General features: G+C 39.6%; 2 protein-coding genes across 4 annotated transcripts in view; both read right to left on the bottom strand.

Moving 5' to 3' along the window:
* The window catches only part of LOC144522358 (PDZ domain-containing RING finger protein 4), a 142,432-nt gene extending 129,235 nt beyond the window's left edge, over window positions 1-13,197 (bottom strand). The window contains exons 1-2 of the mRNA XM_078257368.1: window positions 12,626-13,197; window positions 12,369-12,464 (exon numbers count right to left, since the gene is read on the bottom strand). Of these exons, the coding sequence (XP_078113494.1) occupies window positions 12,369-12,464; window positions 12,626-13,015 (486 nt within the window). The 5' untranslated portion in view covers window positions 13,016-13,197. The remainder of the gene's footprint in view (window positions 1-12,368; window positions 12,465-12,625) is intronic.
* Window positions 13,198-17,252: 4,055 nt separating this feature from the next.
* LOC144522357 (contactin-1a-like) overlaps window positions 17,253-25,851 on the bottom strand; it is a 67,502-nt gene continuing 58,903 nt past the window's right edge. For 2 of the 3 annotated variants that reach the window (XM_078257365.1, XM_078257367.1), the window contains 7 exons: window positions 25,335-25,405; window positions 24,026-24,260; window positions 22,870-22,973; window positions 22,380-22,569; window positions 22,114-22,226; window positions 21,848-22,004; window positions 17,253-18,855 (listed from right to left, as the gene is read on the bottom strand). In XM_078257365.1, the coding sequence (XP_078113491.1) occupies window positions 18,779-18,855; window positions 21,848-22,004; window positions 22,114-22,226; window positions 22,380-22,569; window positions 22,870-22,973; window positions 24,026-24,260; window positions 25,335-25,405 (947 nt within the window). In that variant the 3' untranslated portion in view covers window positions 17,253-18,778. Of the gene's footprint in view, window positions 18,856-20,998; window positions 21,041-21,847; window positions 22,005-22,113; window positions 22,227-22,379; window positions 22,570-22,869; window positions 22,974-24,025; window positions 24,261-25,334; window positions 25,406-25,851 lie in introns of all 3 variants that reach the window. The other variant, XM_078257366.1, reaches the window with a different exon arrangement.

Here is a 25,851-nt window from a genome sequence, read left to right as displayed (position 1 = left end):
ATTTTTTTTTAGGCCTTTTATTTTTTGTATTTTGTTCATTTTATATTAAAGTTTTAAATCCAATCAAGTTTGCCTGTTCATTCATTCCTGCCAATATATAATAATTCATTCCTGCTCATGCACTGACAGTTTAAACTAATAATAAAATTAGTTATTTAAAGGTTAGGGGAATGTAAAACATAACGTTAAGGGAACGTTCCCTGAAGGTTACAACGGTAGGCGAACGTTCTCTAAAGGTTGCAACGTTAGGCGAACGGTCGATGTAACTAACTAACGTTCCCTAAACGCCAGGAAAACTTTCCATGGGAACCAAAAACTAACCTTCAGGGAACGTTCTGGGAACCAAAAATTGTTACCTGGGTTTGCCTTTGTTCCGGCACGCTGAAGTTGAGTTAAGGTGTTATGACTTTGTTTAGCCAGGCATCAAGAGAGATGTTACTGTGCCACCGTGACGTTACAGTACTCTGGCTGGTCATACTGTCAAAGTTTTCCGCTCTAATTGTCACCAAACCACGTAACATACACACGACACATCTTTGAAATAAAGTGGCGATGGTTCAGACCTGTCAGTGACAGCCCGGCGAGAGCTAAATTTAATCTGTGTCACGTAGCGCTAACATTGATGCTGACACACCTCCTCACTTGGCAGAGCCTCACATCAGACGCCCAAAACTAATTATTAAATACACAGGCATCCTACCTTTCCATGCAATCCGATTATAATCCATGGTAAATATAATCCATAGCAATGCACGTCATCGGCTGTATCCACAACAATCCATGATACGTGTTTTAGCCATATTTCCTTCTTGGAGGTGTTCATGTCAGATCTTACACAAATCCAAATGGTAAAAGTAATTCCAACTTTTTTTCGGTCGACTGTTATCTCAGAATTAAAAAGTAGTAATCCAAGTCGAGTTCGCTGACTGTGCATCTTGAGCAGTTTGGTGGCCCTTAACCCTTAACCAGGGGTGATTCTAGGATCAGACCTTTAGGGGGGCTCAGCCCCTACTGAGAATGTGATACAGATACAGTGCCTTGCAAAAGTGTTAAACACCCCCCCAATAGCACTAAATGGGAACAACCAAAGGTCTTCGATATAATTTAAAACAACTACCATGATGACTAGACCTTGGTTAGGTGTTCTTAAAATGGATGTAAGTATGGTGAACAGCAAGCAAATATTGATTATATGTCAGTTACTGCCTTTTGCCTTTGCACGCCTCCTTATTTTTGGCACATGATGCAAAGGCAGAGTACAGTAACTGCCAAACAAGGGTCAAAGGTCAATTTTGAGCTCAAGATTTTTTTGCATACAAACATTTCTTCATTAGAACAACTAGTTGTCACATTTTGGGAGTCCTACCTATAATACATTTGTCTGGACAAAACAGAAACTTTAAAGTCATTTTTCTCAGTTTCACACTCTAGTGAGTTAAGGTTTTTTTGCCTTTGCAGGGCAGAATAGTGATATCAATAATTCCACACGATGAGACTATAAATACTGACAATCATGTATTCAATGGTGATGAAATGACTGCATAATGCTTAAGATTTCAATGAAAAAAAACATTTAATATGCTTGTTTATAACATTTAATTTCCTTTCAAGATAGTGAAACTATTATTATTAAAATGTAACTATCTGTAGGACAACAGTAATCACAATGAATATTCATACTCAATTTTCTTTGCAAGCCCATTTAGCTAATTAAAAACACATCCATTAGAGCTTCCTTTCCAATTTCTAGCAATAACATGAAGGTGATGATTGGAATAGAATTAAACAGCTCTATCTGGCAGCAAAAATAACTAACTAGTTCCTAAGAAGTCACGGTACAACGGGCAAACACCAGTCTGGCTATGATAGAAGTAGCCCCCCTCATTCACAGTGATGAGGAAGACTTGAGAATTATAGTTGCTGTTCATATTATTATGGAATAATGGGGATGAGTCTTTGAGACAGAAATAAGGGAATAGAATTAATATTCATGACGCGGCATTTCTGGAAGAGGAAGGAAGTCTGTTTTTACAAGGTAGAAATTGAGGAGCAGTGATTAAGCTATTATTTTGGCTGCTCAGGGGTCAACAAAAAACAATTTGTGAAGACAAGCAAGACAGGTGGTTAAATGTGCAAAATAGACAGGAATTCCAGAATGAAATGGAAATATGTCAGTTATGTTGGGATGGCAATGTTGGTTGGTCGATCACTTTGGTTCAGACAGAAATATCCCATCAAATTTCATCAGACAATGAAAGGTGATTCGAGACTTGAGACTTTTCATCTAATGCCACCGTGAGGTTCACAGTTAGAATTGGGAACTGTATGGAACACACATTCATGTTTCCCTCAGGATTAATTGTAATCTAACTATGGTGATCTATAACTTTTCTCTTAACTTTACATCTAGCGCCATCAGGCCAATGTTTAGATACTTTAGTTTGACTAAATACCTGCTCAACTAATTCCATTCCCATCAGCATTAGCTGTGCTTTGTGTTCAGTGCTAATAAGCAAATGTTAGCACGCTAACACGTTAAACTAAGATGGCAAAGATGAAAGAAATTATACCAGCTTAACATCCGCTTGTAAGCATTATCAATGTGACCATGATAGTATTCTAGTCCTGCCATTTAGCTCAAAGCATCACTGTGGCTAAGGGCAGCCTCATGGAGCTTCTAGCATGTTTATAGACTCTGAAAAAGCTGCAAACTCTTAAAGAGTTGGTTCAGTTATATTTATTTTTTTAAATATTAATTTGTCCAGGCATTGCCTTGCTCTATTCCGTTTTTATAAAAACTGTCCCAGAGAAAGCTGTTTATAGTGAGGTCTGTGAATTTTCCAAAAGAAAGGGGACATTAATTCATTGTTCAGTGCCATTCGTACCACAAACAAAATTCCTCCTTTGTAATGGGATGAAGGCAGAAATCTCAAAGATGGATATCTTCAAATCTAGACAAAGAAAACCAAAACTTTCTGCATGACTAGATACCACAAGAGGGAACTGACCGATAAACCAATGCAATTTCTGCCAACATTTTTCTTATGTGGGTGTGCCTGCATTTTGTATGCTACTGTCTGCAGAGCTAAAACAAAAAGTTGTACGTTTTCTTGTACTCAACAATGCCCGACACAGGCGAGTGTTGATTCAAAAGGGTAGGCTTGTTTTGATCCCTTGTCTTGGCAGGCGCACAGTGCCGTGCCAGTGTTTGCTAATACCCTGGACACACCTGGCATATATTACACAGGCTTATCCCTCTCCTCAACACCTCCCTAATGTACTGCACCAGTCTCCCACTGTATGGTTGTCTAACTATATGGCAGCCTCTGCCCAGATGTAATTAAGTCCTAATCCTCCTGTCGACAAAAGCAGAGGCAGCCTTAATTCAGTTTGCAAGATGAATGTGCAGTAAATACAGTCTGCAGGCATGGTGCTTTGATGATACTGCACTTCCAGTGAAAGGCTAAAGGTAATGTCACGGTCTTCTCTGACAAAGGCCATGATGTGTAGCCCAACATGATCCACAGAGGCATTTTTAACCCTGCAGATTATCTGTAATTCAACAGTGTGAGGCCTATGCAGTTATTATGGGTTCAGGCTTAACTGACAATAAACTTGGGGACAGCTCAGTGCTGGCTGCTACTTTAAGTTGTTTTATGTACTAGTGTGACCACGACTGACAAAGGTCTTTGATTAAAATCTAAACTTTGTTTCATCAGTGGAAAAGTGCACTGACTGTTGATAGGCATTATTGCAATAATATATAATATAATAATAAAGACACTATGGCTGATGACGATACCTGCTGATAACTAATCTAGCCACAATCTCACCCAAACACAGTAGAAAAGGTACTCAGAGCGGCCTCCATCAAGGCCATGTCCCATCTCGCAATGTTAACGAAAGCGCTGGTTGCTCTTTCCCTCTCTCTCTCTCCCTCTCGTTCACTGTCCCCTCACTTTCCCGTCATTTTTCTTCGGAATTACGGTCGAAAATTCTAGTTATAAATAAACCACGAAAAGCAAGCGGGCTGCCAAGCCACATAGAAAGCATTTTGTGAAGTGTTTTTGACACACTTCACACTGACTCCCTAGATGTATTGATCTTGGCTCCCACTCCTTGAGCTTGCCTGTTTCACTACAGGCAGATTTCCCTCGCTACGGTGGGAGGGAATATAAAGGTTGGCTGCTGCTGACAGACGAGTGACGGGCAGACACGTTTAGGGAAAACAGCATCAGTGTGGATTGGATGACAAAACGCTTAAAAAAAACAACCAAGCAATCCAATACTTATGGATGCCAATTACCATGGCAATGGTCAAAGCTTCCAAGCATTCGGTTCAGCCCTATAATATTGGGTTAAAACAACACATTACATTGCAACAACAATCACAAGGACTGTGTAATTTGTAACATTTATGCTCTCACAATAATTTGAAACATGCTGAAATTACATAAAATATCTACATATAGGAGCTTAAAAAATACCTGGTCACATTACCCATATTTACTTATATAATATTATTTTAAAAAATTAATACTTGACTGTTCTTACCAAACTGCTTAATTAACTTTCAAATAACTGATTATGAATAATACTGCCATGATATTGGCAATGGCCATGTTGTGTTTAACTTGGTAGGAGAGCACTGGCTCTAGCCACTTTACCTCATTTACACACTCCTGATGATAGAGTAGCCACAGCTGTGTGTGTGTGTGTGTGTGTGTGTGTGTGTGTGTGTGTGTGTGTGTGTGTGTGTGTGTACACACACACATGCAGCTGGTTGTGTATGCTGACTCAAGGCTTTCACTGTAATCTCTCTGTAACAGCTGTAGGTTAAGCCACATGTTTATCAAGAGTAGAGGAAAATCAGTAGGTGCATTTGAGTTCAAAAGGCATGAGGTCACTGACTAACCAAACCTCCCAGTGGTGGTAAGGGTGGGAACAGAGGGGGCGCCTGAATTTAGATTGGATGATAGATATTTAGTTGTTCAACTTGTAATAAACTGTAATCAACTTTACAACAAGCCATTTTCTCATCACACTAAAACACAGAAAACAACATTTGGTTGCACGAGAGCCCTTGTGTACAATGGAGCGTTCTGTGACATCAGTTATAAGTGGGGTAGGGGTAATACAGCATCTGTGCCAGTTGTGTATAATAAGTGTGTGTTAGAACAGCGCATATATATATATACACACACATACACACACACACACACACACACACACTTTGTCTGTACATATGTATGAATGTATGTCTGTGCATGTGCCTCAGTATAAATAAGCAGTTACATGTACGCAGTGGGATCCTTTAAAATACCATACTAGGAAGTGACCTGGAAAGTTCAGCAGTTTCTATTCAGCCTCCCAGTTTACAGCCTCTTTGACACTAGGCTCTTTTCCAGATGTTGGCTGATGAATTCCGAACTCGAGGCTCTCACTTTAGCACACAGAAAAGCAGCAGAGAGCGGTGGGCTACAGTCATTAAGGTGTGAATAAAGCCAAGCGTTCTCCTCCTGGATAACGGAAATGATAAATCACTCCAGTCACCGAATGCTTCCTGCAGTACACCTGAGAGCGAAGATACAGTATAGGACTGAGCTGCAATACATGAACATCTGCTCAAACCTTGTTCCTGGGGAAAAACAGCAGGGAAACTGTCAGCAGATAGAGAGAAAGTTGATACTGGGACCATATTGTAACAGAAGAAGCAAGCGCATTTGCACAAATAAAGTTTGTCAGATGCAAACACATAGTAAAGCTTCACAAAAGACGAAATATAGTCACTGCTATTTGTCTAATGCTAGGAGGGATGTCTGTACAGGCTGCAATTATCAATTTATTTCAACATTTATTAATCTGATGAATAGTTTGGTGTATAAAATGTCAGAAAAATGTTATGACAATCACCCACAGCCCAAGGTCCAAAAGTATTCAGTTTACAAAGATAACCTCACAGTTGAGAAGCTAAAACCTGTGAATGTTTGGCATTTTTAATTGATTAATAGATTATGAATTTTCTTTTGATCGACTAATCGTCTGGTCTGGCTACACCGCCTATCTATTCTGGGATAGGGAAAAAACAATGCTATAGCATGTTTATATTTCTTTAAACCAATCAAAACCGTCCTGGCTAACACTAAGCCCTGAGACCAGAGATAGCGAGAGGGGAGGGAAATCCAGCGTGCGAGAGACACGCCAGATGTCAGGCTTTATCCCAGCAATGTCTCTGTTGAGTCAGACAATTGTAAACCAATGAATTGCATTCCCCACATACAGTATTTTAAAGCAAACAAAACATACTATAAGTATTATGACAATTGAAGAGCTGTACCTCTGAAGGTTAAACTTAATTCTGTGTTTGTTGAATTACTGAATTGTGGTGCATAAATATTTTATCCACCCCATTTATATAAATGAGATAAGAGAAAAGAATAAATAAATATATATATATAACAAACGAACTGACCATTATTATAACCTTCATTAAGAAAGAATTTACTGCTGGCAGCTGTATTGGAATGCATTAATATTAGTTAGGTGTATCTAATAAACCAAGGCACGTACACACAAAGGGGCTGCTATGTAATATGGTAGAGGTGTGACGAGATCTCGTGAGATTAAAACGTTACGATATTTCTCGTCGAGGTTAAAAGTTGTCTCGCGATATCAATACACAAGTGCAGAATTACGTCGTTACTACTCAGAACTAATTCAATTAAATCAATCGGTGCCAAATTCTGGTACCTGAGAGTGCGTAAGCTTCTCTGTCCTCTGCACATTTCACAGAGAGCGGTCATGAAAATAAAAACGGGCTAAAAAAAGAATAAGATAATACAGGAATAAAAGTTAGAGTGCAGTGTAAGAAATTCATAATTATTTGATTTAATAGGTTGTGGGATGGGTTTGGGAGGAGAGAGGGGCGCCGCAGTTATCCCATCTGAAGAGGTTAGGAAGCCATTTGAGTTTGTGGCAAAACCTTTCACAGTGCTCATTTTTTCATTTTGTGACTTTCAATTGAATAAAAGACAATTTCTCCGGTAATATTTCATCATTTAAGTTTTCTTTAAAATAGTGTTAAAATCTCATCTCGTTCTCGTGAACCCAATCTCGTGTCTCATCTCGTGAGCTGAGTGTCTCGTCACACCCCTATAATATGGCTGTATATTTTACTCTGCCGATGTTTCCAACGAATGCATCTAATTAGGAACATAAATTGTCAGAGTGGGAAAATCCAAACAGTTCATCTGAGTTCACGATGATTTACTCTCCAACCTCCCACAGACCAAACTAACCAACATCCCACCGACATGCGAAAGGGGCCTTTCAGCAGGTAGGGACAAATTTACCCAGTGCTCCTCTTTTACGAGCGTGGTGGTCTTTAGCCGAACGGTTTTCTTTTTCACACCTCTTGCCTAAAACAACAGACCTGGACTGCTTGAGTAAATACATGCAAACACACACAAACAGACGTTAACATTGAAGAACAAAACCCACAAAAGGTGCATGGTTTACTCTACAGCCAGCCACTGCTCTTGGTTGGTCAAAATCCACAACCCTGGAATATCCTTATCTCAATATTTGCCTAATTAGAAAACAGGGGCACTTGCCAAGAGCTTTGGAAAAAACATTTTGTTGCCAAACCAACACCTATTAAACTAAAAAAAGCGAGATAAGCAGGAGTAAGACATTAAATAAGAAGTTTAAATGCTGCTAAAAAGGCATTGAATAATTATGTGCTTAACTAAATCAAATGTATCTGAATTGATAAATCTAAATTAATGCAAGCTATTTGTTTTAGCAGATTTGATTATGAATAATACTGCCATGATATTGCAATGGCCATGTTGTGTTTAACTTGGTAGGAGAGCACTGGCTCTAGCCACAACTTTACCTCATTTACACACTCCTGATGATAGAGTAGCCACAGCTCTGTGTGTGTGTGTGTGTGTGTGTGTGTGTGTGTGTGTGTGTGTGTGTGTGTGTAATTGGCGAGGAAATAGGAAATGGTGAGCAGGGCGGTCCCTCTCTCACAGGCGAAGGATAAACAGCTAAATGGCGTAAAGGGTAAATGACGTCCCAAACAGAGCAGAACAGGTACAGAAAACACCTCCAGAGGGCTAAAGCACACAAGACATGGCAACCCCATATGTAAACACAAGTTTAAAAAGGACTGTTAGATCGACTCAATTTCCATTTCCAACCAATCCCATTTTCTTGATCTGTCAGCTGTGAGGGACAGGCAGCAAACGGTAAACCAATGACTTTAAGCTATTTTATCTGAATACAAGCATTCTCTTTCATTTTCAGTAAAGTGCTTTGGGGAATTGGAGCACAAAGAGACTATGAAGCTGTCTAGACAAGCAGTAAAAAGATGTGTACAACTGTGCGCCGAACTGATTTAACCATCTGCCTTTGTTTGCAGCAACATATAAACATGTTTTCTTGTATTTCTCAGGTAGTTAAATTACTTATTTCTTTTTCCAACCACACCAACACCCAAATTTAATGGGGAAAAGATATTCACTTGTTTATCATTATATTTTGGGGTTCAGTCTGGACAAGAAAAACATCAAATAAACTGACTGAAAGCAGAGGTCCTTTTTCAGAGATCTTTTCTCTTGTTGTGAAGCAATCTTTTCATGTAATCTTTTGTTATTGAAGCAAACAAAGTGGCCTGCTTTCGTCCCCGCCTCTCATGCAAGATTGGATTTTGATGAGACCGATACTCCAGTTGTGTGCTATCCACTCATTTCCTCACTCTACCCTGACCCTCTCTTTTCTCTTGATCTGAACAAAAAGAAGAATTAGCTGGAGCTACTGTACTCTCACTCTCAGACAGGTGAAAGGGCTTCAGTGTTTCTGTCAATAGCCCTTCCCTGAAGTGTTGCGGCCACAGTCTGGGTCAACAAAATTGATTTTTACTCTCCTGTGCAGTAGACACAAAAGCGTTGATGTTGAAAATAAACTGTCCATTGTAGATTACATGAAAATGTTCCTTAGTTTCCAAACTGACTTTAACTTTTGGATTTGGGGGATGTTGGCTGGAGACAAGAGGAGGATTGGGACTGTTTACCTCAACTGGGGTTTCATTTGTGTATTCATCTGGTTTTAAACAAAGATATAGACAAATGGGGATGACTGTATGTTTTTGCAGCGGTGACTAATCCTGTTAGACCGTTTCAATGCTGAGTCTTGCTTCCATTATCCCTTTTCAACATAGCAGAACAGGCTGACTCACACACAGCCACTGACTGCATTCACTGTCAGCTCAGTGAACAGATCAGCTGGATCTAGATCAGCACATCTCTGGAGGTACATGGAAAAATGTGCTGTAAATCGCATTAAGTCACAGTCTTCTCTGTATTTATCTGCTTTCACACACACACACACACACACACACACACACACACACACACAAACACTGAACAAGCTCTCATCAAGCGGTTTTCTACAGCAGCCATCAGGATCATTGACAATAAAGAACAACTGTCATCTGTGGAACTGCTTAGTTGCTGGAGCCACTTCAACAATAGACTAAAAGCTTCTTTGTTCATGTTTTTAACAATAATGCCATTGTCCATAAACCACTAGGGCAAAAAAAAAAGAAAAGAAAAAAAAGAACCCATTACGCGAGGTGTATCTCAATTAATTAAGCCAACCAGCACATCAATGAACGATTCGCTAAACCCGTCCTCCGAACAGCGATTGCCCAATCATAGCTTAGCAACCGTAGCTTAGTACGGCAGGCCTGTAAAGCTTTCTCCACATAATGAAGCGGTGTGCATGGGACAGTAATAAGACTGATTCTTAGCATTTAAGAGTTTGGAGGATGGTAGTTGTTTTTTTTTTAGCTTTTCCAAAGCACAAGAACTAATTGTTAGGAATTGAATAAAAAGTGTGTTTAGCATGCCCAACTATATACATAAGTAACAAGTGTAGCTCCAAAATCAAAGAGCATATCATTAACGCTAGCTGACTACATTTTTTGTGGGGCTACAGGTTGCGTTAAAAAAAAAAAAAATTTTATAACTGGCCCAATTGTGTGTAATATAGTACCCCCAATGGTGGGGGAGCCAGTCCTGCAAGCTAAGTTAATACATCAGACTTTAGGGTAACGTTAGCAGCTCCAACCTGCTCTTTATTCAGTAAACCCAGCCAAACTCGAGTTAGCATTGCGGTTGCCAAATTCATCAACTAATCCACATGCCCAAAGCCATTATCTCTTGTAAAAGTGAAGCAAAAACAAAATGGGAACAATTAAGCATAAATGTAACCTATTGCTGGTAGGCCTATGTGTTTCTATAGCAGGCATCCAAAAAGAGTTATGTTAGAACAAAATAAGTCTATTTCATTATCATACCCAACCATAATATGAAGGCTAATTAGCAAACTTGCAATATATTGTAAGAACAATGATGCAGCTCTATTTCAATGTCCTCTACATGGTTGGTGGGTAGGTTGTGAGGCTGCTGACTTTTTGGCTTTGATATGTAGCTTCAGCCTCTGTCTTTTCGCATTACATCAGAGACTTTCGGTTTCAACCAACTCACAAGTTAAAGCTAAACTTAATTAGCTAAATAGCTAGCTAGGGCTAAATCTGCTCGCCATGGCTGTGTTGGGAACCATTGTTTTAAAAATGCATGTGTGCCATGCTACAGTAGAACGGAAAGCTCGACCGACGTAACAGTAAGTAAAGAGGCTTAGCAGAGGGTCAATTAGGCTTTCCATCCACACAAAGAGACCTTGAGTGGGACAATCCATAACTGCTACTGGGATGTTTACTGGTCATCCAACTCTGTTGTCCATGCAGACAGAAAGCCCATCACTTTTCCAACAAAGTGGATTTCCACTAAACTGTAAAACTTTGTTTGATGAACTGCAACCAAGCTCTCTCAAGTATTGGAAAATCCATTTGGAAAGCAAAAGAAAAAAAACACAGTGAGAAAACTATTAAACAGGCATTAGAGTGGAGTTTTTAGACAAGAAAAAAAAGAGAGCTGAAAATAGATGCTTGGTGCGTTTCTGCCCAGCACTGGCAGAGGAGAGAGAGAACAGTTTTCCACATTAATCAAAAGTGAGTCTGTTGCACTCACAGCATGTCGTAGGCAATTAGAGAGATACTTTATTTGACCGTCACCTCGATTAAACCCATCCACCCTCAGCAGCAGCCCAAACAACAGTCTCTGACTGGATGGTTAATAACACAAACCTTTAGGCTACCTTGTGAGCTTACTAAAACAAGAGCTTTTTTTAGATATAGACAGACATGGGGAGATTTAATAAATGATTCCCTGCAATAGCAACGATTGAGGAGCAGCTAGAAAACATGTCCATATAGTTTAGCCTGTCAAGAACATACACCAAACACAACATTGAGAGTATTTAGTTTTCTATTTTCTAGCATGGCTCCAGCAGGCATATGTAAAAAGTCCATATGGGGCTCAAGGCATCGAAGAAGATGCTCACTCATATACTGTCTGTAGAAACTATCATAATTTGCATAATTTGTAATATAGAGTACAATTTCAATGAAATGTCATCCGATTTTTCTACTAAGAAATGTTTGGGTTCCATTTTTCTTTGCAAGGCTGGACTACAGCTATAGGATGCTGTGATTCTAAGTGAAATGTGATAAGGTGTTCTGACCTCAAACTTTCCAGAAAAGGTAGGACACTACCCAGATAATAGCATTGGATCAGCTGAAACCCAAAGAAAATGATAAAGATCACTTCAAATGGATGGACAGAACAAGTTGAAATCTAGGACATGAATGGAATCCTCCACAGAAGTCAGAGGTGTGACAAAGCTCTAACTGGGGCACTGAGGAGATCAGGTATTGCTGGCAAATATATACACTGTATTGAATATATACACAACATATTCAACTTGGTATTTATAAAACAAATTCATTTGTCAATTAACACACTCTCGCTGTGAGAAAAATAGACCACAACATAGCAAATGACAACAGGGTGTGAGGAGAGATTATTTTCTATAAACGGTCTTCACTCAGAGTTTGTTATGCCACTCCATACTGTAGCATTCACTGTGATCCCAAAGTCAACATTTCAGAATCATCTTTCAGCAGGGTTATGATTGAGCTGTGGCAGCAGGTGAAACATAGTAAGAGGCAAAATCCTGGTGCACAAGAGCTCTGCTTTTAAAAACACCCAATCCCTAATATCAACAACATTGGGAAGTGTCTCAGTGGGCAGCAACAGTGACACTGCTGCCGCTGGGCATTTCGGATAAACACAAGCTTGTGTTCTAAAACTTTTATGCGTGAGCCATAACTGTTTCCAGCACTTACATGTAAAGAATACAGATACAGATGCTGTGCGCAGTGAGTGTGCACTGCTTACCTCAGGTGCGTTGAGCTGCTCCTGTGGCGTTCCCTCTGCACATGTTGCTATATCTGATATCTGGCTCTGTGTGTCTGCAGCCGTTCTCACATCTCTCTAATTCAGCCAACAAACACAAAAGTGTGTTAATCAGCCTGTCATGTTTCAGTGTATTTAACATCCAATCTTGACTCAAAGTGAAACCATAAATCATACTTTTCCAAGATTATTGCAGTTGTTGCACCACATGCACGCATCAAATAAATCATCCCTCTCACCTTGTAATACCCAGTGACCTGCTCTGCAATGCTGCTGATGTGCAGCATGTATTGGTGCAGTCTCCGTTGGTACTTGAGAGCCGATAGCTGGGCCTCGTTTTGCAGAGTTGACACCTGGGCTAACAGGGACTGCTCCCTTCTGTTCCACCTGAGCCTCGCCATCCGGGTTTCATGCTCCAATGTTGCGCTTCTTTCTTCCAGCGCATCGGTGACCGTGCGGAGCGCGTCCACACAACAGTGGTCCCCTCCGTTAATATCCTCACAGGACAGCAGGAGCCCGCATCCTTTATTACAAACACCTTCACCACGATGGCCCGTCTGGAGCTCTGTTTGCGACTTCATCCCGATTGGGTCCTTTTCCGCGTAAGGAGTTGGGCAATCAGCGCACATAGTTTGCGCAAGCAACTTTTCCTGTGCAGTCAAAGAGTTATGACAAAGTTATTTTACAAGTCTGAACACATGAAAGCGTGAGTGCACTAAAAGTTTGACCGGTCTGCGTAGCTCACGGTGAGGGGCTGCGCCACTTCTCGCACGACATGAGATGTTGCTCTGAGGAGTGAAATGTGTCTGAGGAGAAAACGTCAGCCTGCTGACTCACTTCTGCTCTCTCTGGTTACGGTCATTACATTTTTCCTGCTGTTCACATAAACTCATAGGCCTATAATGTTTTAGACTTTAATTCAACGTCAGGTGTAAAACCATATTTACCGGTAGTTTTGTTGTGCAGTTTAATTTAGTTTTGTTTGATTTAATTGTGTCCAGCTGTGATTGGTGCTGTGCACTTGATGATGTGTGTTATAAATCCTCACCAGCAGAGGTCGCTCATTCTATCACACACTTTCAAATGGTTTTCTTGGCAACAGAGCCCTCAAATTGAGATTGAAACAAGTCAATTTAACAGTCCACATCATGATTGGCATTATCAATGGGGTTTTATTGTGCCTCATCTTAACCCTATTACATTAATTTAGTTTACCTCTGGAACAGGTTCTGCAGTGATGGCATGTCAGTGAAACTTTGATGGTCCTTCAGTGGTTAAACCCTGGCTTGTAACACAATATCTGCATGAAAACCTTCACTAATAAAGCCTTCCTGCATGAGTCCCGGACAGTCTTATGCTGACACAGCATGACATATTGCAGGCATCTCAGGGAGGGCGTCATGTTTCAGGTCTCCCAGCAGCAGCAGTCTGGTTCTAGTCTGCTGTGCACCACTTTAAAGTATGTTTTGTGTTGTCTGAGCTGTCAAAGAACAGGTGTAGATTTACAAAGACAATAGTACAATCTTTCCTGGGACTGCACACCTGTCTGCAAAAACACATGCTCAAGGAGGTCAGAGAAGTGTATTTTTCTTCCTGCCAATCACTGCAAAATGAAATTGTAGCATGTGTATAACTTTATAATGTGATATTAAATTAAATCATTTAAAAATCAACGGTCAGCAAATAGCTATATTTCCAGAACTGTATAAGTTTAAAGTCTGGAGGATAGGATCTGGAGGAGCAGTCAGACTGAATCAAGCAGCAGCCTGTGAGTGTGTTTTTGGAGGAAAGTGTTACACCGCCACCTGGGATCAGACCTATCACACAGGCCATATGCTTGGACCGATAAGCCACTGAAAAAAAGTTCTCCATCTTTTGTTCTCTCTGTGAGCTGATTTCAGTGAATAACCATTAAGACCTCTGATTGAAATGGAGAGATGACTTAAAGCTCAATAAGTATCTAAAATCTGATTCATTTGGTCTGACCTAATCCATGAAGAGAAGTGATATCAATCTGCTTTTCATCTGCTGGATACCTGATAGGAGACAAAACTCCAACAGCTGTTTCTGCCTGAAAAACTAGACATTGACAGAGTTGGCCTTATCTGTAAGGGAGGACAGATTGAATGGCTATCTGATATATTTAAAGAATAGCTTTCTCCTGGAGACAGACGTGGTTGAAATCCACACATAAATTGAGCACTTGACTTGATAATGGAAGATATTCATAAATCATAAATTATGCTCTAGTTTCTCTTATTTGGTTTGTGAGTGCTGAAACACTTCTATGAATATTTCACACATAACCAGTCTAAAGTTACTGGATAAAATACCTAAGTCCCAAGGCAGCAATGACTAAGGACATACAGTAAGTGATCAAGTGTTTTTTTTTTTCTTCCAACAAGGTGCAAAAAGCACCTGAGACCACCAATTGTCCGACCCCAGTGGAGAGTCTGTCTGTATTTGATAGCACTTCTCACAACCTTTGACATTGCTTTGTGTGTATTAAATTATATTCTCCTGGTGTGTGTGTAATACTGGCTTTATTGGATGGACTTCCAATCTTATAACAATAACATCAGTATTTCAGACTCAATTCATAATTCATTCACCAGTGAACTCAGGCTGACTTACTGTGAACTAAAACTTATAACTGGGACTTTCTCATTACATTTTCAATCTTTATTCAGTGCAATTAATATGATAAAGATCAAGATTGTGTGATGCGATTGAAATTTCCAGCCTGGCTACTCAATGGACTCTGTGGTGAGATTTTTTTCTCAATGCTGTTTCCAACGTCAAGAATGAACTTTTGGACCTCAACTCCATCTGTTGCTGAGATTGTGTGATATGACCAAAAGCTCCAAAACTAAATAGAGTGGTGAGATATTTTTTCCATGACTAATATTGCTCTACAAAGTCTATCATAGCAAAGGCAAACTTTGGTTAAATGTATTGGTATATTTAGCATATTTCGTCATGTTCAGGTTCCTTATCTGTGTATTCTTGTACATTATATCAATAAAAATGACTGTTGGGGTTGGTGTAACATATTGTATGTCCTTTAAGGTTTGTTTTAGTCATCCCCTATTTTAGCCATTAATATCTGCACTCACTTAGAGTCAAAGTCATATTTGAGACATATTTACCCTTGAACAGTGACACCAAAAGTTTGATTGAAACTCCATTATAGTCTTGGACTGTCAGTGGTGGAATGCAACTGAGTACATTTACTTAAATACAACTTTCATCTTCTTGTACTTTACTTGAGTATTTCCATTGTATATTACCTAATGCTTTTACATTTCAGAGGGAAATATTTTACTTTTTACTCCACTACATTTACCTGACAGCTACTAGTTGCTTAATATGTTCATACTGTATATATCTTAGCGTATTCATACACACTGTTAATACTATACTGCTCATACAGTATATATCTAGTGTATCCATACCCCTTACTGTTTATTCCACATTCTATTTATTCTATATTTTATTCTGTATATACTTTGTACATTACTCTGAACTTGACTACTTTCTGCACTTCTGGTTAGATGCTAAACTGCATTTCATTGTCTTAATACCTATACCAACAATAAAGTAGATTTTTTTCTAATCTAATCAATTTGGCAGATAAATATGTTAGATATAATATGTAAAAGGAGCTTATAAAATATGATGCATTTGTAGAACAAACTTCCCAACAACAGCATTTAGGAAAGTAGCACTACCTCAAACAGCTCCAACAATAAAAATAACTTGGTACCCCTTTCCATTAATGCATGCTTTATAAAGAGTAATAAGTTGTGATGAATGGCTTCATTCATATTTTTTAAGAAGTTTAATAGGGACAATATTTGTGTTGTCTGGTTTCCGTTTTGGGCCATTCTGTATAAGAAGTACTTCTAATTATGATACTAAACCACATTTTGCTGATAATTATGTACTTTAATTTAGTAAATAAAATGGTATTTTTGTATTTCCACTTCTTCCACCATGGACTATAAACCTGACTCACACCAGAACTCAGACAAAAGTGCCTCGAGACCCTCACAGTTTTTAGCTGCACTCACACTCAGGCTTACAGTAAACTCACATTGTTGAGTCCTCACAGGTAAAGAAAAGTCCCTGCAAAACAACAGAGAAAACACCAGAGCACTTTAATAGTTAACTACACTTTTATTGTTCCTTGTCCAGCCAATAAGAGGTTCCAGTTTCATCCCTCACAAGTGCCCACTGAACTGAACAGCCAAACATGCTGCCATTGCCACCAGTGATGCTATCAAATCCCCAACATCGTGTGTGCGGAACTGCCGGACCAATTTTTGAACTTGAATGAGTGAGATTCCTTTAGTCAGTTTAAGATTTTTCCTCTAAAAATCATCTCCCCAAGACTTCATACTGTAAGAGATAACTGGCTTAATGAAGCTTAGCAGCTAATGCACATATTAGGCTCACTATAGATCTACACTGTCTCTGGCGTAAAGGGATGCCACTCATATAAACGGAATGTATTTTAATATGAAGCTGAGAGGTTGAAAGGTTCCTTTAAAGTTGATTTGTTTCAATGTCATGCATGTTAGAATGTAGAGCCGCTGCTTCGTCCCAAAACATCAAAGTTCAAGGCATTCATGCATTTGGCAACTCTTTTTATGATTTGTTGCATGAAGGAAAACTGGGAAAAGCACTTTGTGGTGGATGTTGATATAGTCACAATGTAGAAGCATGGCCAGCATCAGTCACACAAGAATGAATTGGAGGAATTCAAAACGCAGCATTTGTTCCTCCATTCAAGTGAAATAAACTTTTAAACTGTCCAACTAAAGGTGGGTCATGGCATACAAATATAATAATCATAAAAAAGACAACAGTTGATACTGTTTATATATCTCTGATCACGTTATTGAAACGACAAAAATAATGCAGTGGAAACAACGTCATGAGCTTTTGATGGGCTCTCGGAGCTGACAAAGATGGCTTTGCTTTTCTTCTGTTTATACCAGATAATGAAAAATGACTGTTATAGGAGCTAGGCAAGTTGTCTTATTAGAAAATATAAAGTAGCCACACACACATTGCACAATTATTGGCGGGCATGAGCATCGCTACCGTTCACTATAACTGTAAATAGTGACTCTTACACAAAGCCATAAACAAGAGAGATGAAATGAAAATGTTTACACTAAATAAAATGTCAACATTCTTTACAAAGCACCAGCAGTTACCACTGAGGTCCTAATGATACAGTGAAAACAACAGGTTTTTCTTTTGTTCAGGTTTAGTACAATAATGACCCAGATGTTGTGGCAAAGCCTTGGTCACTGTTGTACAAATATAACCAGAGGTGGCAAGCAATCAAAATAACCACTGTCACACAATGTTTGCTGCAGTTTTGCATTTGAAACTGCATCTCTGATATGTTGTTTATAGTTCACTTCCTTGTTCCTATGTTTTGCTTTACATTCAGCTTTGCAAATATGGACCCATGTGCCTAAACACCTTTGAACCATTTCAAACTTTTTTCCATGTAACAATGTCAACATGCACACAATTTGAAAGTGGTATTCTATCAATACAGCTCATGTTATGATTTGTAAATAAGCACTGATTGCAGGTCAAACCAATCCATTTGTTCATCAAATAACATCCATAGTATATTAGGTAGCAAAACAATATTAATTATTGGATATATTAATTCAGCATGACATAAATTGTTCTTTCCTCTAAGATGTTTGTTAATAAAAAATCCAGTATGAAATGATGAGATTTGCTTTGACTGTATCTCTGTAACAAAGGGTGTGCTTCATTTTAAAAAGAAAATAGAAGAAAATGCCACTGAACTGCAAGTAAAGAAAGACAAAGACATTTTTATAAACTCATACACTTATCCTTCACAGCTACTTGTTTACCTTATACTATGGAATGCACTGTAGGGTAGATTTTCTAAAATATAGATCAAATGAAGCCTACATATCTGAACAAACAGCTTATTTATCTACAAAAGAAAGGTCGGCTTCATGATGTAAATAGACTTAACAGCCAACCTTAAGTGTAATGTTCACACTTTCAGTTATGATCCATTTTCAAACAAGTTATTGTGAAAGGTAAGTGCAGTCGTTTATATAAGGCATATTTAAAAAGTTGACAGAACTCCTTTGACACTCCTCCAAAGAGGCTTTTTGTGGATAAATAAGGGATGTCTTTGTCCATTTCCAATTTTTCCTTTTCTGTGTCTATTTCCACAAACATATTCCAGAGGGGAAGAGTTGGAATATGACGTCCCGGGTTACGGGGTGGAACCAAAAGATTGTGGAAAGAGTCCCAAAGTCCTCATAGGCGTCAACCATAAAGAGTCTACTTCACGGAAAGTGAAGACAAAAATGGCGCTACATTCAGAGGTTCAGGCAGAGGAGAGCCACCAGGAGCAGGGAGAGTACGCTGAGAGATGGGGCGGATATGACACTTCCACCTGAGAGACAAACAGAGATAAAGGTATGTCAGATTTTGCTTAAAATATACCTGCACGGACAGTCAAATTTGCTGCTGATTTGAGGAAAAAAGTATATGTCCCACGAGTGTCCAGCTTTTGTCCATAAAACTAAAGACTGTGTGAAGTGTGATATTATACCCCTTCTGTGTAGAGATCACCTTAAATGCCCACTCCATTTGTCAATGCCCTGCATTTGAAATCCTCCACGGCTTAAATTCCCGGGTCTGTGAAATCAAGCTGTCAGTAGGTCTGGACTGAACGATAACAGATAAGGAAAACCACAGGAGGGGTATCCGCTACTCATCAAGATCAATTACAGAGGCTTAAGGCCTCCTCTATCCAGTCAGCATACCTGTCAGTCCATCAGCCAGTGGAGGATAGAGTCAGAGGGGTATCAAAGCTTTAGTCACGGGCCGTAAAGTTTCCCATCTTAGCCCTCTAATCTACGGTACTGTATGAAACCTGAAGTGACAGCTCTGTTCTGGCCCAGGGAACCCTCGTGCTGTGACAAATGATAACCTACTGCCAACTTTGAACCTTGTATAATCTCACTAGCAAATGGCAGGCCAGGAATAAGTCATCACAGTGTGTTACCTTAGCACTATGGATTTAAAATGTGATTAGATAACTGAAGGCTTTCATTATTTATGTTCCACTTATGAAACTAAACAGTCATATTTTTCGCAAGAGATTACTCTCACTCACTAAATTTCATTTCAGGATGCCTCATTCTTCTAAATTAGTAAGTCATAAAGTGTCAGCTGCTTTTCTGCCACACACTTTCCATTTTGTAACACTTTATTAGAACAAGGATACATGTTTACTGAAAAGAAAAAACCTTAAAGACCTAATCCAACTTAGGCACCTAAATTGTACCTTAAATCTCTAAAGTCCAGGTTGAATTTTTGGTTCATTTTGCAGACTTTCTATGCATTAATTTGTGTCTTTGTTCAGCAGCGTTAAAACTGTCCACATGCATGATGTCTTTTTTTCAGCAGAAACTTAGCTATAAGTCTGACTTTTCATTTTGTCAATTTAACAAAGTGTAAAGCTGCCAGGTACCCAAAAGACAACAAACATAACAAAGACACTTATAAAAATGTTTAAATCTCACAATTCTATAAGCATTCTTAATAATTCTAGGTTGTAAAATATATGTCTTATTCTGTCTGTATGTGGTTTAAAACCTGTCAGTCAGAGAGCAGATGCCAAAAGGAAAAAAGTAGAATGTGATGGAAACGATGAGGGTCATCATTCATTGATGCCAAGCTCAAGTGAGTGATTATTAAATCACAACAAATCATTTTACCAGTATTACCTGTGATGTGACAACTCACAGTAACATAACAATTGTTTCCTTCTTTAACGTTCTTGTTCAGTCTCCTGCTTTAAAGGTCCTATGACATGCTGCTTTTTGGATGCTTTTATATATGCCTTAGTGGTCCCCTAATACTGTATCTGGAGTCTCTTTCCCGAAATTCAGCCTTGGTGCAGAATTACAGCCACTAGAGCCAGTCCCACAATGAGCTTTACTTAGTATGTGCCATTTCTGCGTCTGTAGCTTTAAATGCTATTGAGGAGGAGAGAGGGGGGAGCAAGGTGGAGGGTGGGGGTGTGGCCTTGACAGTGTTGGGAAGGATACTTTCAAAACGTATTCCATTACAGAATACAGAATACATGCCCACAAATGTAATTTGTAACATATTCCGTTACGTTACTCAATCTGAGTAATGTATTCTGAATACCTGGATTACTTCCACATTGAATTGCATTTTATAAGTAGGAATGCGGCCATCATATACAGCTTACTAAACAGGCCTATTCTGGTGTGTGCTTCTGTTCCAACTGGCTGAATGTGTACCTGAACAAGCAGATAGATTTTTGTATTTGTAGTCCCAAACTGCATACTACAAAAATCTAACCGCAGTCTAAGCTACCACGAGCTAATTTTAGCTAACGTTAGCTAGCATGTCAAACGTGGCTAGTCAGTCTTTCAACGGCTCTGGGGCTAGTAAATTAGCACATATGAGAATGTAAAGTCGCACGTCAACTATAAAATAGCAAGGTGACCAGTAAAACTACAGCAGACGACTACCCTTGGCTAATTAAAAAAATAACTTACTTTAAGATGATTCTTCAGGTTGGAGGTGGAGTAATTTGGACGCTGAAAGGAGGTTGGTTGTTGACAAGCAGAGGTTGCACTGCACAGTTATATTTCGTTCTCCTTGTTCTTTCTTTAATGTGAAATGCTGTTTGAATTTCCAAGATAGAAACACTGCCCTGGTTCTGTTCCGACTCCATTGTGACTGATCACGCAAATAGCTCATTTTTTCGTTTTCATATTGGGGTTTCTGGGAAATGCATGGAGTTGCCTTAATTTATTCTGAAAGTGAATAAACTCGTGAAACAGAGACGTATCTGGGCCTTCACCAACTGCCATGCTACGCTTGTTTTCATGCCATGATGTCTCTCTCTTTCTCATGGGCGGGCCAAATTCTCTGGGCGGGCAAAGCAGAGGAAGTGGAGGTAACCTTTCCCCTTATGACGTCATAAAGGGAAGATTCCAGATCGGCCCATGTGAGCTTTCATTTTCTCAAAGGCAGAGCAGGATACCCAGAGCTTGGTTTACATCTATCACCTATCACCATTTCTAGCCACTGGGGAACCATAGGCAGGCTAGGGGAACTCACATTAATGTTAAAAAACCTCATAAAGTGAAATTTTCATGCCATGGGACCTTTAAAAGTTTCCATTAAGGGATTGCTTTATTTTAATAACTTTAATAACTAATATATTGCCAATTAGTCTTCTTCACGATTGTCTTTTTGCTTTAGAATAGTTATTCATAACAGGAGAGACTAGTCCATGTTTTATTGATATGGAAAAAAAACAAGGATCATGAATGTTATCATAATACTACTATTATACTACAATATTGTGAATGAAGGGGACAAGTGAGTCCGTTTGTTACCTGTGATGTTGACTTGTGCCACAGCCCCATCTCCCCCCTCTGTGTGTGCCCGGACCTCCACCACGTAGTTCCCATCTGTGGGCAGGAGAAGGTCTATGCTCTGCTTACTGGTTGTGTACAGAGTGCCTGTGGAGTGGCCCTGCTGCCTGCAGAGCACCTAGGTATACACACATATCATTTAAAAGAAATGTAAAGTGCCCACCAGCTATTTTTTTCCTTCAGAGAGATTATAATCTGTATCAAAGTAAATGTAGAATTGTACTCACTTTGTAACCATCTACCGGTGCCTCGTTAGCAAGTGGTTCCACATGTTCCCAGACAATATTTACTTTCCGGCCCTTTAATTTTTTACCAGCTATTCTGGGAGGTCGACTCGGAGCTGTTAAAAGACACAAAAACAGTAAATAATAACAATTATATTAAAATAACATATATTTGTAAATAAGGACTAAATATAGCTTTAAGATACATGTTGTTGTTTTCAATGCAGATCCCTGCTGGTCCACACTAAACTGCTAAAAGCACAACATACGGGCTTTCTTGGTGTGGATCTGGAGGTGCTCGCTGGCCGGCCCAAATCCTGCAGAGTTGTAGCCCCGAACCTCAATAAGGTAGTGGGAGTCAGGCTTCATACTCTCCAGCCTGGTGTGGTTCTCACTGCCGGGTACCACCACCCTCTGGGCCCGCCCCTCACTGTCTTCCTGATTCCTCCAGTACTTCACCTGGGACACAGAGGGACAGAGGTGAGATGGCTGGGATCCAACATCAGCTTGGTGCACAAGCCTTGCATTTACAGCACTTATAAAAACTGGTTTATACAATAAGTAAAGGGAAGTACAAGTAAATAAGTAAATTTAAAATAGGTGCATGCTAATTTATAGAAACTAGCAGGTATAAAAGTTCTACTAATGGGTGTTAGAATTTAAAAACAGTAGTTTAAACCACATCACAAAGACATGAGCCAAGCCGTAGTGCGTCTCACATTTCTTTTACCAGGATGCCTCAGTAAAACTTCTACTGACCTGGTATCCATCGATATTGCTCTGCGAGAGAGGCAGCCACCACACTATGGCTTCTGTGGCAGAGAGAGCTCTGCCGTCAACACTTACAGGAGCTTCAGATGGAGCTGAGGAGAGACACAGAGTAGTTTGTTAAATAGGTTACAGTAAGAGAACCATTTTCAAAGACGAGTCTTTCAGAGCTAATCTTTATATTGCACACACAACACTCAAACCTTGCATATTTTATATGTAGGAACATATGCACATGCTAATGGATCCATTACCGTGATCATAAACTATCTAGTGTTTTTTATATGTGTCTACTGGCCTTACTAATGCTTTGCTTGCATTAGTGGTGCTCAAGCATCATTTTAGTCATTTGAATTAATCATTGTAAGGAACAAGTGAAGTGACAGAAATCTCTCTTGGCCCACATTCCTTCACTAGGCCATCAAACACTTTTCCGTGACTTATGGGCCAGTTATACACTTTGTAGGCTGCCTCTGCCAGGAAACTGTCCCTGAATGTGAAATAGTCATGCTGGGCTTTGAACCAACAACCCATCAAATACTGTCATTGTGTTTCACACAGAAACAAATGCAAAAAAACAATACTGCACAACCAGCATGCACACAAATCCAAATGGTCACACCCCTGGGGGCAGAGCGCTTCTGCAGGCTTAGCTATAAAATCATAGACACTCAAAAGGAAAGCGTTCCCAAAGTTGGTTACCATGGCAACGGGGCATCTCTGTAACCCGTCATGTCTGGGTTGCCAGTGGTTATCTCCATTGTCTGTCAGTGGAAGTTAATAACTAGGCTAAATGCTTTGCATCCTTGGGCGAATTATCAGCTTTCTGGTTCATGCTACATAGATCATGATAATCCCCCCGCAAGGAAAGATGGAGAGAGGGGAAGATGGGTTCACTTTCAAGGGGTATTAAAATTCCTCACAACTATACATGAGAACTCCTATTAAATGAGTCCTACTCCATTGAAAACCCTGCTGGTAATAAGTAGCTGACACTGACAGATTGAAATAGCAGAGTGTTGGCATATTGAGGAATTCCTCATTGAAACAGGCCCACGTTGATCTGTGACATTGTTTTGAGATCAGTTTGGCACATTTTCCCTTTTATGCTTTAGCGTTGAGAACTGTAAATCTTTTCAGTGCTTACCGTCCTGTGCAGAATAAATGATAGCTGTTAGGCTGAAGGGTCCCTCGCCTTTGCTGTTGAAGGCTTTGACTTTGACTTGAAACTCTGTCGATGGAGGGATGGAGGGGTCTTTGTGGACATATCGCTTGGCCTGAGGGTCAGCAACCGTCACCTTACTCCACTCGTGTCCATCTTGTGGTTTGAAGGCCACAATGTAGCCAAAATTAGGCCCATAGTAGTACTGTGGCTGTACAGGCTGATGACAGAAACATCAAATATCACTTTAATGTAATGTTTTATTCAACACACCTCTAAGCCTGCGTGTGAATTACAATTTAATCCTGTCAGAGTTCACACTATGAATATCATGCATCATCCACTTATGCTTGTGCTATATACTAGGGTTAACAGAAAGACTCAAAAAAGGCCATTTCCATTAATAATAGATATATGTACATACTCTTCCGTAAAAATGACTGAATAGCGAATGATACAAAGAGTTGGGACACTTTGCTGGCTCATCCTTCTTGATCTGTCCTCATGCCTCATTTCTTTGTTGGCACTCTGGCTTTATTCTCAAACCATATATCCAGTAAGACATGCCTGCATTAGGCACTGTTAACCTGTAAACACATCGCCCCATCCTCCAGCTGCTCGGGAATTGAAAAGCCATGCCTCAGCCAAGCAAAAGGCATTTTACCTATGAGAGCTAATTTATAAACCACTGCACAGTCATTGATTTTTGTTGATATTGATTGTTTTGTTTGGTACAAAGTATGAGACTATCCAATGCTTTAGTTCCTCTATATCTTCTGGGATGTGCTGGCCTCAAGTTCAACAGTTCTCTGCCATTATATTTCATCTGTTGATGTACTACGTTGTTGTCCTCTAAAGCGACTGGAAACATATCATTGGCATGCTTTAAATTCATGGACCACTTTTTATTGTCAAAAGGATGGCCCTAAAAAAGGCTGTTTTGCAAAAACATAGAACGAAGTTGAAATAAATGTAATTGGTGTCATAAGCGTTTTGTTTTTTATAGCTGCCTGCAAGCCAACATCTCAGGTGTGCGTTTTCCCTCAGTTTTTTTATTGTCAAAATGATGTCTGTTGCCATTTTATTGTTCTGGTGTGTTACTTTTTCTTCTGTGAAGCATTTTGCAACTTTGTTTTAACCTGTGCTCTAAAATAAATGTTATTATCATCATTAGAAAATAAAAACACTTAAAATTTGCCTAAGGTGAGTGATGGCAGCAGGTCTCCTTTCTGTGAGCGTTAACTAAGCCAGGGGCCCTTTGGACCCGTGTGCCCAGTGGAAAGTTCAGACCCACCGTCCACGTGATGGTCAGTTCTCTGCTACTCCCTCCACCGCCGCCGACGTCTGAGGGCGCCACCACAGGAACTACAATAAAACAGCAACAGCAAAACTCTGAGCCCACATGCTAAGAATCCACACACACAATGCCAACACACACAGGCTGTAACCTATCCCTGGCAACAGCACTGAAACATCCTTCCTCTACAAATACAATATCAATGTCATGACCTGTGCCAAATGCAACACCTTAATGTCAATGTGGGAACCTTGCCACTGAAGGAAACATAGAGGCAAAAGGTCTGTTGTTTTGCCTTGAGTCTAGTCTTTCTCTTTTTTGAAGAGAGGTTACTGTAGGCCTGTGATTTCCATTTTATAATTGAATTCCAGTATACAGTTTCAGCAAAGTGCTCATTTGTAGAGGTTTGTGTGGTGAGTTTGGCAGCATGCTTCTGCTGTAGGAAGTACAGATTGATGGGATTTCTGCTGACTCACTTTTACAGTGATACTTGACGTAAGTAAACAGTGCTATA

The sequence above is a fragment of the Sander vitreus genome, chromosome 8 (assembly GCF_031162955.1).
Source record: "Sander vitreus isolate 19-12246 chromosome 8, sanVit1, whole genome shotgun sequence".
Classification (NCBI taxonomy): domain Eukaryota; kingdom Metazoa; phylum Chordata; class Actinopteri; order Perciformes; family Percidae; genus Sander; species Sander vitreus.
Note: the sequence above shows the minus strand (reverse complement) of the source record. Positions and strands in the feature narration are given on the sequence as shown.